At 43.7% G+C, this 12,369-nt stretch overlaps 1 protein-coding gene across 12 annotated transcripts in view; it reads left to right on the top strand.

Annotated features, from left to right (window-relative positions):
* Positions 1 to 7,805: 7,805 nt before the first annotated feature.
* The window catches only part of UNC80 (unc-80 homolog, NALCN channel complex subunit), a 150,010-nt gene continuing 145,446 nt past the window's right edge, over positions 7,806 to 12,369 (top strand). For all 12 annotated transcript variants that reach the window (XM_053365028.1, XM_053365017.1, XM_053365004.1 and 9 more), the window contains exon 1: positions 7,806 to 8,333. In XM_053365028.1, coding sequence (XP_053221003.1) covers positions 8,242 to 8,333 — 92 coding nt within the window. In that variant the 5' untranslated portion in view covers positions 7,806 to 8,241. The remainder of the gene's footprint in view (positions 8,334 to 12,369) is intronic.

The following is a 12,369-nucleotide window of genomic DNA, read 5'->3' as shown; positions in this document are numbered from 1 at the left end:
GCAAAAGTTCCAAATGAAGGATCCAAGTCCACAAAACCATTTTTGGGAGCAAAATAGATGGTTTAACTTATCTCTACAAATGAGATACCAGTTGAGTGCAAAAATGTGCAATGAGGTTTTTCAAAAAGTTGTTTAGCTCCTGAACTAATGTCATATTCTCTGCCCAGAAGCATCAGTGTGAGCTGAGTTGTTTTCAGAACCTTCTATAGCAATTGCTCAGTAAGGCAAATTTGGCACCAATCTCTCTTGGAAACACTGCCTTAAGTGTTTGTTAAAATTGGAATGTCTTTGCGGGCACAGCTGCTGCAACAGATAACTGGGAAATTGTAAGCTTTGAATACGTGTGTGTGTGTGTGTGTGTGTGTGTGTGTGTGTGTGTGTAGGTTGTAATGACCCTATAATCATCACAGTGTATTATGCTTTCCCACCACTTTCATATTTTTATTTGTGCAATCTGGGCCTTCTTTTCTAATTCTTTATCTACTCCATATGTCTGGCTTTATGTTTTGCTAAATGCTATGGTAGCTGGATCCTGATTATTTACTGAGTGGGGGCAAGAAAGCAGTCATAAAACACAGCATGAAATGAGTATCATAGCAACTGCATGCCACTCTGTTCTGATTCTGCTGAAACAGAAGCAACAGAGAGGAATATCTGCTGGCGTGTAAACAGCTCTGCTGCAACCCCCTTTCCATCTAAAAGAGAAATATTTTCCCCGATGATCTGTTATGTGAGTATTGGACTGAATCCTTGCTCTGTCGGCTTTTTTGAATGATCTCTGAAGAACAGGCCATGGTGAGCAAGCTGCCGGCATGAGCCTGAACCATTTCTTATAGCCAGCACCATTTTCTTTCTGCCATAGTTCAGCTTAAGAGCCAGTCTGCATGTTGCCATGGGATTAGCATCCCCATAGCAACTCTACCCCACTGCTTGGATGTATCCTTTAGAACATATCAATGTATGAGTTGAGGCCATCACACTGAGTTTTCCCCAGCCCTGCCAGGGGAAAACCACTGATGAAGACACAACTTTCTCCCACACCTTTTTACCTCCCACTGTCACAAATATTTTATGCTTCCCCTTCCTCCTACAAAGGGAAAGCTCTTCCTCATCAGTGTTCAAATGTATCTCTTTATCTGAATAAAAATGCTAGTCCCAAAAGAAAAGGGAATCCTATGACAGTTGTGGCTGATGACCAATGGAACCACTGGCACAAGAGGCAGGGAGGCCAACTGTAGAGCAAATGTCAAAGGAGTGGTCAGTAATCACACAGTTCAAAGAGGGAGCCAACTCTTTATTAGCAGAAACACGACCTCCCCAGACTTGGTTGAGTCAGGCCTAATGAGCACAGCAGCTCATTCCCAGTGGTTTTCCTCCATGAAAATCAGTTGCCAAGACTGAAAGACCCCCACCTCCACTTCAGGGCTTTTCCAAGCAATCAGAGAATGTGTGTCTGTGCAGTCAACCTTCCCTCCACCCTTTTCATGCCTCTCCTGGTTCTGGAGCATGGGGGAAGGGGGAAGGGAGGTGGTCAAGGGGGGAGACACTCGTAACCTTTCACCAGCCTGACTCAGCTTCTGTCTCTTGGTCTCCCTCCTCCCACTCACCGGCTTCAGCTTCTGCCTCTGATTCTTGACTTCTCTCTGCCACAGACTCACCCGACTCACTAAGCCTGTCACCTCTTCTTCCCAGCCTTCTCCCTCTTCTCCCTGTGACCAGTCATCATTGTCCCACCACCACTCCCCAGACTCTGAGCCTTCATCCCCTGGGGGTTCCCCAGCTGGTTCCTCCCACCATTCCTCTGTGTCCAACCAATCCATAATAGCCAATGGCAGGTGCAGTCAGCTAATTCTAGTTTTATCCCATCCTGTGTCAGAGAACGAGACTCTGACAGGCAGAGATGAGACAGATACAGTGGAAGGAGGGGGAGAATTCCTAAGAGAGGGGGGAGAAGCAGTCAGCCACAGGAATTTGACCTTTGCACACAGAGAGACACAGAGAGCAGAAATGCAGCTGCAAAGCTCAGATAGTGACACACACACAGAAATAGTGGGAGTGCAATCTCCCCAATCTTGTAGACTCATGAGATTAAACGAGAAGCGCAAAACTAACAGGAAGAAAAGGTGGTGCTTTTCTTGTTGGAGGGAAAGGGAGCGGAGCTTAGTTCCGGCAACTGCTATCGGAGGAAAATCTGAAATAATTAACTGCCAGAGTCATCTCGTGTGTGTGGGAGAGACCCAAGCCTGACATCCTTTCCTTGGTGAATTCAGCAAGGGCAACACTAAGACAAAGAAGCAGTTCCATCTCTGGACTGGATATCAGGAAGAAGGCAGGCAGGTGGTGAAGGCTGAGGTTAGTGGGGCAGTGCCCCAATTGCCCAAATGGAACAGCCTCCCTAGGACTCAACTCCTTTTTCAAGCCCTGGGAACAAGAGATACCTCTTGATGCAACTATCATAGAATTGTAGAGTTGGAGGGACCCTGAGGGTAATCTAGTCCAACCCCCTGCAATGCAGGAATCTCAATTAGATCATACATGACAGGTAGCCATCCAGCCTGTGCTTTAAAAACTCCAAGGAAGGAGAGCCCACCACCTCTCTTGGGAGTCTGTTCCACTGTCAAACAGCTCTTACCACCAGAAGGTTCTTCCTGATGTTTAGTTGGAATCCCCTTCCTTAGGGTCAAGTCCTATCATCCAGAGCAGCAGAAAACAAGCTTGCTCCATCTTCCAAGTGAAAGCCCTTTAGATATTTGAAGAGGGCTATCATATCTCCTCTCAGTCTTCTCTTTACCAGACTAAACATACCCAATTCAACTGTTTGTCATAAGGCTTGGTTTCCAGACCCTCTTCTGCACACTTTCCAACTTGTCCTTCTTAAATTGTGATGCCCAGAACTGAATTCCAGGTGTGGTCTGACCAAGGCAGAATAGAGCGGGACCATTACTATAATGGATAATTTCTTCTTTGAAAAACAGAGTCCAAATCATAACTTTTTAGGCAAGAAGATATCATTTATTGTGAAACATGCCTTCATCAGATGCCACATAAAAACATTTACCAAAATAAAAAGTTAATTCACAACAAGTGGTTTAAGTGAGATGGAATATGCTATGAAGAGTAAGTACCAGATACTCAGTTCTTATAAGCCCTGTTCAGAAGACATAGTTTGTCCAGTGAATGCATTGGATGGAGCAGAGGAGCAGGATTGTGCCTCCTGACCCCTGTGTGTTCAGCTCAGCCTGTTTACAGAACTGTTGCATATACAAACTATATGCAGGTAGGAACTGTTTGTGTAAGCAAGACCCTAGATTTTGCGGGACATCCAGATCACACTGAGAGAGTCTAAGACAGGGGTCTGCAACCTTTTTGAGCCATGGGCCAGTCCACCGTCCCTCAGACCATGTGGTGGGCCGGACTATATTTGGGGTGTGTGTGAACGAATTCCTGTGCCCCACAAATAACCCAGAGATGCATTTTAAATAAAAGCACACATTCTACTCATGTAAAAACACGCTGATTCCTGGACCATCCGTGGGCTGGATTAAGAAGGCGATTGGGCCACATCTGGCTCGTGGGCCTTAGGTTGCCTACCCCTGGTCTAAGAGTATATAATTTGTGCACACACAGGTTCAGGTTTAGCTGAATTCACATCTTGTTTTAGCACACATTTAATTCAATTTCAGGGACGTGGGTGACACTGTGGGGAACACTATGGAGAAATGATATAGTACCTTACTTAAAGAGAATTATATGAAAATGAGTGGCTGGGGAAACTCAGCCAGATGGGCGGGGTATAAATAATAAATTATTATTATACTGTAGGCGGTATTTAACACCGGTTAAATTGGGACGCGGGTGGAGCTGTGATCTAAACCACTGAGCCTAGGGCTTGTCGATCAGAAGGTCGGTGGTTTGAATCCCTGCGACGGGGTGAGCTGCTGTTGTTCGGTCCCAGCTCCTGCCAGCCTAGCAGTTCGAAAGCACGTCAAAGTGCAAGTAGATAAAGAGGTACTGCTCCGGCGGGAAAGTAAACGGCGTTTCCGTGTGCTGCTCTGATTTCACCAGAAGTGGCTTAGTCATGCTGGCCACATGACCCAGAAAAACTGTCTGCGAACAAACGACGGCTCCCTCGGCCAGTAAAGCGAGATGAGCGCCACAACCCCAGAATCGTTCCCGACTGGACTTAACTGTCAGGGGTCCTTTACCTTTAATTCAATTTCACACAGGGAAGTTTGCCTTCTGAAATGGGTGCTAAATGCAGTGAAGTGCAGCAGCACAGAGGACTGTGGCTGGCTTTGTAGCATTCTGTCTGCTGCTCCACCCCTAGTTACTGACTTGTTTCGCTGCTATGGAGGGAAGAGTTGAGCTATCCCTCAATGCATGGATGCAGTGTTTTGTGAGAACTTCTTGGGCTCTCGTTGAGAAAAGCAGATGGTTAATCTGGGCTCACAGTCTTGACAGTTTATTCATCCTGATAATTGTGTTGCTTCAATGAATTCAATAAATTATTTCCCCCTGTCTTTGGAGTAATTCTGTTTCTCTAAAGAAAAAATGCCCAGCTGTTTAAAAAGAAAACTGTGCTGCTTTTAAGCTGTGACACCATCTATTGTGTGTCATTTCACACCGGAAAATAAAGATTAATCACATGTGAGTAAGACCTGCAACAAAATGTTGCAGTGTATCCTTCTTCCCTAATGCTCCTAATGCTCAGGATTGTAGCCAGCCATATGCTCCTCCCTATACACTGCAAGGGGCTCAAAAAGACCAGTCCATTCTCTCTGAATCCCCACCCCACCATTCCAGTTTTTCTTCTCCAAGTGATGCAACTTCCATGATTCCTGGAGGTAGTTGAGCATGCTTAGTCTTTGGGAATGGGGGTTGCCCTTTTCGCTTTTGTTATCTTTTAATTTTATACTTCTGCAAGTTTCTCAGCAGCCCTGTTTTGATTCTAATTGTGTCAGCACCAGAGTTTACTAGTAGATGGAATGAGATACCCACCCAGCCCCGTCATCACACAGCACAATAACTTCAGAGATATGGCTACAGTTTCTATAATAATGATGACAATAATAATAATTAATGAAGATGACTATAAATATAAAAATTCCCAAACACTGGGTAGCAATCTGACCGTTATAGGGTGAAATTGAGACTCTCTTCTTATTATGGGCTGAAAGAAGACTCCATCTTTAGATTTATTTATTTTTTTCTGTTTCTGCCAAGTGGATTCTAGCAAGAAGTAGCCATTTTCTTGGTCCATGCTAAAGTGAATATGACTTTTATTTATAAAGTTTTCCTACTGAATTGTCAAAATTGAAGTGAATATTTTTAATTTAAAAAATTCTCACAAAAACTGCAAATATTTGGTAAAATATATTTTTCATTTGAAGTTGCCTCTCTTGGATTGCTAATACAGAAGGCTATCTCACAACTGGTTAATGTGAGGAAGCCTTACAATCTGGGGGGGAAACCCGTGACTGGGGCTAGCAGAGCTCATTACAAAACACAATCAACCAAGCAAATCTGTTGGGGGGGGATAGTGAGCTGGTGATCTAGTCTGGGCCACTGAGAGAAGAATTAGGATCTTCTGCCTTCATGTGGAAATAAAATTTAAATTAACTAAAAGTTGTCACCCTTGATACGAGCGATGTATTTCATGAGTGTGAAGATAATGTGTGTCCCATGGTGCTTATTCCCACCATTTAGTACTCACCTAAAGGCTACCATAGAATCATAGAATCATAGAGTTGGAAGAGACCACAAGGGCCATCGAGTCCAACCCCCTGCCAAGCAGGAAACACCATCAGAGCACTCCTGACATATGGTTGTCAAGCCTCTGCTTAAAGACCTCCAAAGAAGGAGACTCCACCACACTCCTTGGCAGCAAATTCCACTGTCAAACAGCTCTTACTGTCAGGAAGTTCTTCCTAATGTTTAGGTGGAATCTTCTTTCTTGTAGTTTGGATCCATTGCTCCGTGTCCGCTTCTCTGGAGCAGCAGAAAACAACCTTTCTCCCTCCTCTATGTGACATCCTTTTATATATTTGAACATGGCTATCATATCACCCCTTAACCTCCTCTTCTCCAGGCTAAACATGCCCAGCTCCCTTAGCCGTTCCTCATAAGGCATCGTTTCCAGGCCTTTGACCATTTTGGTTGCCCTCCTCTGGACACGTTCCAGTTTGTCAGTGTCCTTCTTGAACTGTGGTGCCCAGAACTGGACACAGTACTCCAGGTGAGGTCTGACCAGAGCAGAATACAGTGGCACTATTACTTCCCTTGATCTAGATGCTATACTCCTATTGATGCAGCCCAGAATTGCATTGGCTTTTTTAGCTGCCGCGTCACACTGTTGGCTCATGTCAAGTTTGTGGTCAACCAAGACTCCTAGACCCATAGACCAACCACATAGAGATATGTGTTTTCTATTAGAATCAGAAATCAATTTGAATGAAATGCCTCTTGTCTTATTTTGCTTTTGCTAACCAATTAAAAATATTTGTATACTGTGTCTAACCATTTCTGACACAGGCTCATTAATGTTGCTGAGTGCCACAGCTCTGGTCATTTTGGGTTGTTTCCACAGACATACATTGGGAAAAGTTTGATCTTCAAACAAAAAGACAAAAGACATTTCCTGGGATGCATACCCAGAAATTTAAGAAGTGATTTCACAAAAGCAAGGCAATTTTTGACCATTCCAGGCTGCCTTCTTTGTGCTTTCCAGAAACAGCTGAATACATTTTTGTTCTGACAAAACTTTTCCAACTTGCTCAATAGGTCCCTGCCATATAGATGTCCATTTTGTATTGTTTTAAACTTGCATTATGTTTGTGTGTTTGTTATGTTTGCACACTGTATTGTAACTTTTAAATATATATTTTATATATTGGGGGCATAGGTGGAAGGTGATTAATTGATTGGTTATAATGGCAGTGATAGATCTAGGAGGACCTCCAAACTCCACACCTGCTTTTTCAAGGAGAGTGCAATCCCATCCAGAGCAGCTGTACAACCCAATTGCCAGACCTGGGAACTGTCCACTGCTTCTTGTCAGCACTCCATCTTATAAAACCTCCTTGTCAGGACTCAACAATTTATTAGCTCTAATCCAGCCTATGATTGCATTCAGGCACCAGTTTAGGACATGTGCAGCTGCTCTTGATTCAGATGTTATAGAGTAATAATATTCATTCCATATAACAAATAATTCATGTATACTGTGTTATCTGTATGATGTTAGGCGCTCTGAGCCTGGCTTCTGCTGGGGAGGCGGTGTACAAATAAATTATTATTATTATTATTATTATTATTATTATTATTATTATTATTATTCAACTGTGCTTTTTAGTTGGATGGAAAATTCCTTAAACAGCCCTATAATGTGATCCAAACACCGAAATGAGGTGATTGCCCATTGAACTCATTAGAAACATCTTGAGCTAGAGAAAGTTGGAATCAATGGGACCTAAGTTAGGGCAAATCCAATTCTGTGTTTGAAGGATCTGAAACAGGAGAGTGCCCTCACCCTTCATGAACACCCTCTTTCCTAGACCCATTCTAAAAAAATAAAATAAATAAAGTACGGTAAATAAAAAAGTGACTGCCACCCTGAAGGTAGCGAAGTCTTCCTTTGGAAGCAAGCACCTCCGATTGCTTCACAGTTCTAGCTTTCTGCATCTGATTTATTTCCCCTCTATCGGAAAAAAATATGGTCGGATTGGCAGGTGGACGATTACCTTGCGACAATCTAGCAAGGGCTGGGAACTATTACTCACTGGAAATAAAGCGCGCGGGGGGGGGAGCTTTGGGTCATGACGTGTTGGGTCTCTTTGCGGGATGAACTTAACAGTTTGTGGCTATAAGTAGGCGAGGGGGCGCCCAGATTGGGGGTCTGCTGTGTGCCCCGTGGCCCTGGGAGGCTGGCATCGGCGGGGTCGGCGCCTGGCAGCTTCGCCTGGTCCCCTTGGCATCTCGGGCTCACGTCGCTCCGCGCCGGTCGCTGTCCACGGGGGGAGGTGCTGAAAGGGAGAAGGACGCCGGCGCGCTGCGGGCATCCTCTTGTCCTTGGCTGCCGCCGCCTCCCCGCGAGCGGCGCTGATTTTCCTCCCCCCGCTGCTTGGCTGCTTCTGCCGCTTCTGCAGCCATTTTGCAACCAGCAGAGCCGGAGGCAGGGGCAGGCTGCCGGCGGAGCCGAGCGATGGGCTAGCAGCAGCTGTTGCGGGCAGGCGAGCCGGCACCATGGTGAAGAGGAAGAGCTCGGAAGGCCATGACCAGGAGAGCGGCCGAGGGGTCCCGCTGCCCATCCAGACCTTCCTATGGAGGCAAACCAGGTAAGAGAGAGTAGGGGGCGCTACCTGCGAAGCCTCGCTGGGGATGGAAAGGCTGGCGACCCCCAAGCAAGTGCCTCCTCCTCCTGCAACAGCAAAAGGGAGCCGTGTGTGCGCCTGGCTGTATGGCGCTTGTTTCCAAGGGCTCGCCGTCAAATCAAGAGGGCTGAGGCTTTTTCCTTTTCTGATGAGAGTGCTGCGTGCTATAAGGGGTACTTCGCGCTTGTTTTTTCGAATTAAGGTGCTTCCACGTTTTCTCCCCCTCCCTGGCACCTGATGCCGTCCTCCAGCTGCAGTCAGACCCAAAGGCTTCACAGCAGCTCTGCCAGTCCCCTCGGTGAGCCACACTGGTCTGTAGAACCGGTTACATCAGTCGTCCCTGTGAGCAGCACAGTCCAGGAGAAGAAACCCCTGAAGCAAGCTATCAAACGTCAGAATGCATCTGCCTTTGAGCGGTGATGCTCTCCCACTGCCACCATGGCACAGCAACAAGCTTTTGCTTCAGAGTGTGGTGAATGCTGGGCTTGTGGAATAGGCTAGTTCACCAGCTATGGCTGTTCCTGTATAGAAATAAGCCTGGCTACAGTATACCCTGCTGTAGCAACCTCCAGGTTAGATGACTGTAATGCACTGGGGGGGGGGCTGCCCTTAAAGACTGTTCAGAAGCTGCAGTTGTTGCAAAGGTGATGGTCAGTGTGTTGACCCGTGCAGCTGCTTGGAACCAGAGAACAATTCTGAAGAGTTTTTCACTGGCTGCCTACATGCTTCTGAGCCCAATTGAGGTTTTAGTGTTTATGTACAAAGTCCTGAATGACTTAGGACCCAGTTCTATGAAAGAATGCCTCTCAGCATTTTCCTGCTCAAGATTTAAGACCTACCAGCAAGGCTCTTCTTGTCATTCCATCACCAAGTGACACCTGTGATGCTTTAGCTCAGTGAGGAGCCTTTTTGGTGCTTGTACCCTGGGGGTGGAATGCTATTCCCTCTGAAGTACAGCATTATTTAGCTTCTGCTGCCAGATGTAAACCCATTTCTTCCTCCAGGCCTTTAGTGGAGCTGGGTGTTGACATGCTGAGCTACCTGGCATTGTTAGATGAAGCAAATTAAGTTATTCAGGTTGAGGTAGTTTTATTATTTTATTGTCTGATTTTATTGTATCTGTTTGTATTGGGTTGTAAAACCAATGGCACTTCTACTCAAAAGAGACCCTATGAAATTAATAAGTATTAATGATTAGACTTAGATTTAATAACTTTGGTGGGCTTACTCTTAGTATAACTAACATTGGATACAACTCATTGTATTTATTTGAACGTGACTCATCATGAGATTGCTTGCAGTGAAGGGAGGGCTATAAATATTATAATGAATTAATTCAATTTATAGCATGTTTAAGTCACTTTGCACAATTTTGTTGTTCACTACTTCACAGCATAACCTTACATTGAAATGGAATCCTGAAGACTTTCTGAGATAAAGCATGGAAAATGTCAGTTTACTATGATTTACACACAAACGAAATTATATTTTTTAAAGTACAATGAAATTAAAGCCATGCAACATCAGATGTAAATATATAAATATATAACTACAATTGGTATCACTTATACATCCCATTGCTTCCAGTCAGATAAATCTGATTCTGAACACATCGTTAAATAATCCATTAAAATCAATGAGATTGAAAGGTGTTTCACTTTGACTGGATAATGCTAAGTATATTTATGAATATAGTATAGAATATTTGTTAACTTCAGAAAATTATTGTATATCGTTTCATTTGCCTTTATAAGCTCAGACAAACAAAACAAAAAGCATCCCTTTGCAATAGATATATTCAAAAGATCTCTTCCTCCACACCTTTAGTGGAGCTGGGAGTTGAGATACCGAGCCATCTGGAGTATATAATTATAGTCCATCAAAGGCCTTCATAAATGGAATTGTTTGCATCTGGTGCTTAAAAAAATATAGTGAAGGAGACTGGGGAACATCCCTAGAGAGAGTGTTATACAGACAGGGGCATCTTCCGTCCCCCCCCCCAAAAAAAACCTGCCCCCAGGAAAACCCCCTCACCACCACTGAGAAAGGAGGCAAGACTTCAGAAAATGAAATTAACCAATGTCTTCATGTTCAAGAAGTTGGTGCTTCAGCTACCTGGGCCTCAGGCATTAAATGAGGCAAGGGGCTGTATTGTGTGAGTTTGGAAAGGGGACATTTTTGGTATCATCTCACACTATAACTCATTTGACATTTTTCAATTAAGTTTGTTCAAGTGTTGCATTATCTTCTTCTCGCATGAAAACAATATTGACTTCTTTATTATTGGACTGATCCTACAGAGCAGGCCATGCCTTAGGCATGTAGAGGAGAGTTTACAATGGCTTCCACCTCACATTAGATCCCAGTACTAGTCACCTTTCCTTGCACCTGCATTGCCACAGCATCCTAAACCAGCCTTCCGCAGACTGGTGCCCTCCATATGCTGGCTGGGGCTGATGGGAGTTGTAGTCCAAAAACTTATTTATTTATTTTTTAATTAAATATTTATTAGCATTTTCAAGAAACAAACAAGAACAAAAAATAAACAGAACAAAAGAAAAATACAAAAATACATAACAAAATTAAACAACAAAAGAAAAATAGAAAAAACACATAAAGTTACTAATACTTATTGTTCTTAACCTTATTTCTCAGACTTCCTCACACCTCCCCTTCTTGTATTCCAATTTAAATTGTCAGTTCAGCAAGTCCTTAACTTATTTCTTTACCTTAACTTATACATTTATTCTAACATACCATTTCTTACTTTGCTTCTTTTTTCCATTTCCTCCATTTATTTTTAACAATCTTATTTTCAATTAATTTAAAAAAGAAGAAACCAATTTTACCTTATTAAAAACACACATCAATACTTATACCTCATTAGCTATTCTTAAACCTTTTTCCTAAAGTCGACCAAAATTTCCCTTCCACGATTTACCCAATTTCCTTACCACTAATTAAAAATAAAAAAAGAAAACAAATTATCCTTATGTGCCCTTTGGATTCCCAACCTCCACCCACCCTTTTCCCGGTTCCAGTCCCCAACCAATGTCCATCAGTCTTTATGTTATTTATTTAGCCTGGAGACCTCACATCTGAGGCCCTTTTATCTCTCTCAGTTCCTTTCTGCCGGTCTCTTTGATGGTCCTTAATGTTAAACCCCAAGTCTCGGAGGGGCTCCAGACCAGCAGAATCCTTGTTGCTTCCAGCCAGTCTTCCATACTTAAAGGCAAAGCCTATGGGGGGCTCCAACTCTTGTTTCAAATTTCTTACAGATCCAGATATCCCCAAGGCTCCAGCTTTCACCTTCCGCAGATTTGTAATCCTCAGGTCTTCAGATCTCCTCCAAGGGAGATCTCTCCATTTTCCAGGCTCCCATTCAGACCAGGCTTTCCACATCCAATTTTTATTGTCCTTTTTTATCATCATGTCAGGCCTCATATTGTAACTCTCCTTTAACTCCTGCACATCTCCTGCTTCTCCTTCATTTTCTTCAAAAACAACACCTTGCTCCATCATTTCTGCACTTTCAGTTTCATTTATTTGTTCAGTTAAATAGGCTTCCTGTTTCAAGCCCTTATCAGGCTCAAAACTGTTGTTTACTGACCAGTGTAGTAATGATACCTTTGTAGACATAACATTGTATTCATCTTTCAAGTTTCCCAAGAGAGCGAGTGTTCTGTCCAGTTCTGCTTGGAATTTACGTACTCCAGTCATTTTTGTAATGTAGTATCCCTATTACCCCTCTAGGGGGATTTTAGTTCCTTAATGTTCCTTTCAGCTCAAAACCAAAAGTCCAGTTATTTTGTATCAGCCCTCGTTGTTTTCAACAAAGTTGTACCAAGTGAACCAGCAAAAACAGCAGAAACAATGTTCTCTTTTTCCAGCTGGCAACTAGCTGACTAGCAGCTCTCTTGACAGCTGTCAAAATCTTCCATGCAACAGACTTTCTCTTGGGGCGTTCCCGGGTCTCGGGGGGGGGGTGAAATTCCAGTCC

Source organism: Podarcis raffonei, chromosome 1 (genome assembly GCF_027172205.1).
Source record: "Podarcis raffonei isolate rPodRaf1 chromosome 1, rPodRaf1.pri, whole genome shotgun sequence".
In the NCBI taxonomy this organism is placed as follows: Eukaryota; Metazoa; Chordata; class Lepidosauria; order Squamata; family Lacertidae; genus Podarcis; species Podarcis raffonei.
Note: the sequence above shows the minus strand (reverse complement) of the source record. Positions and strands in the feature narration are given on the sequence as shown.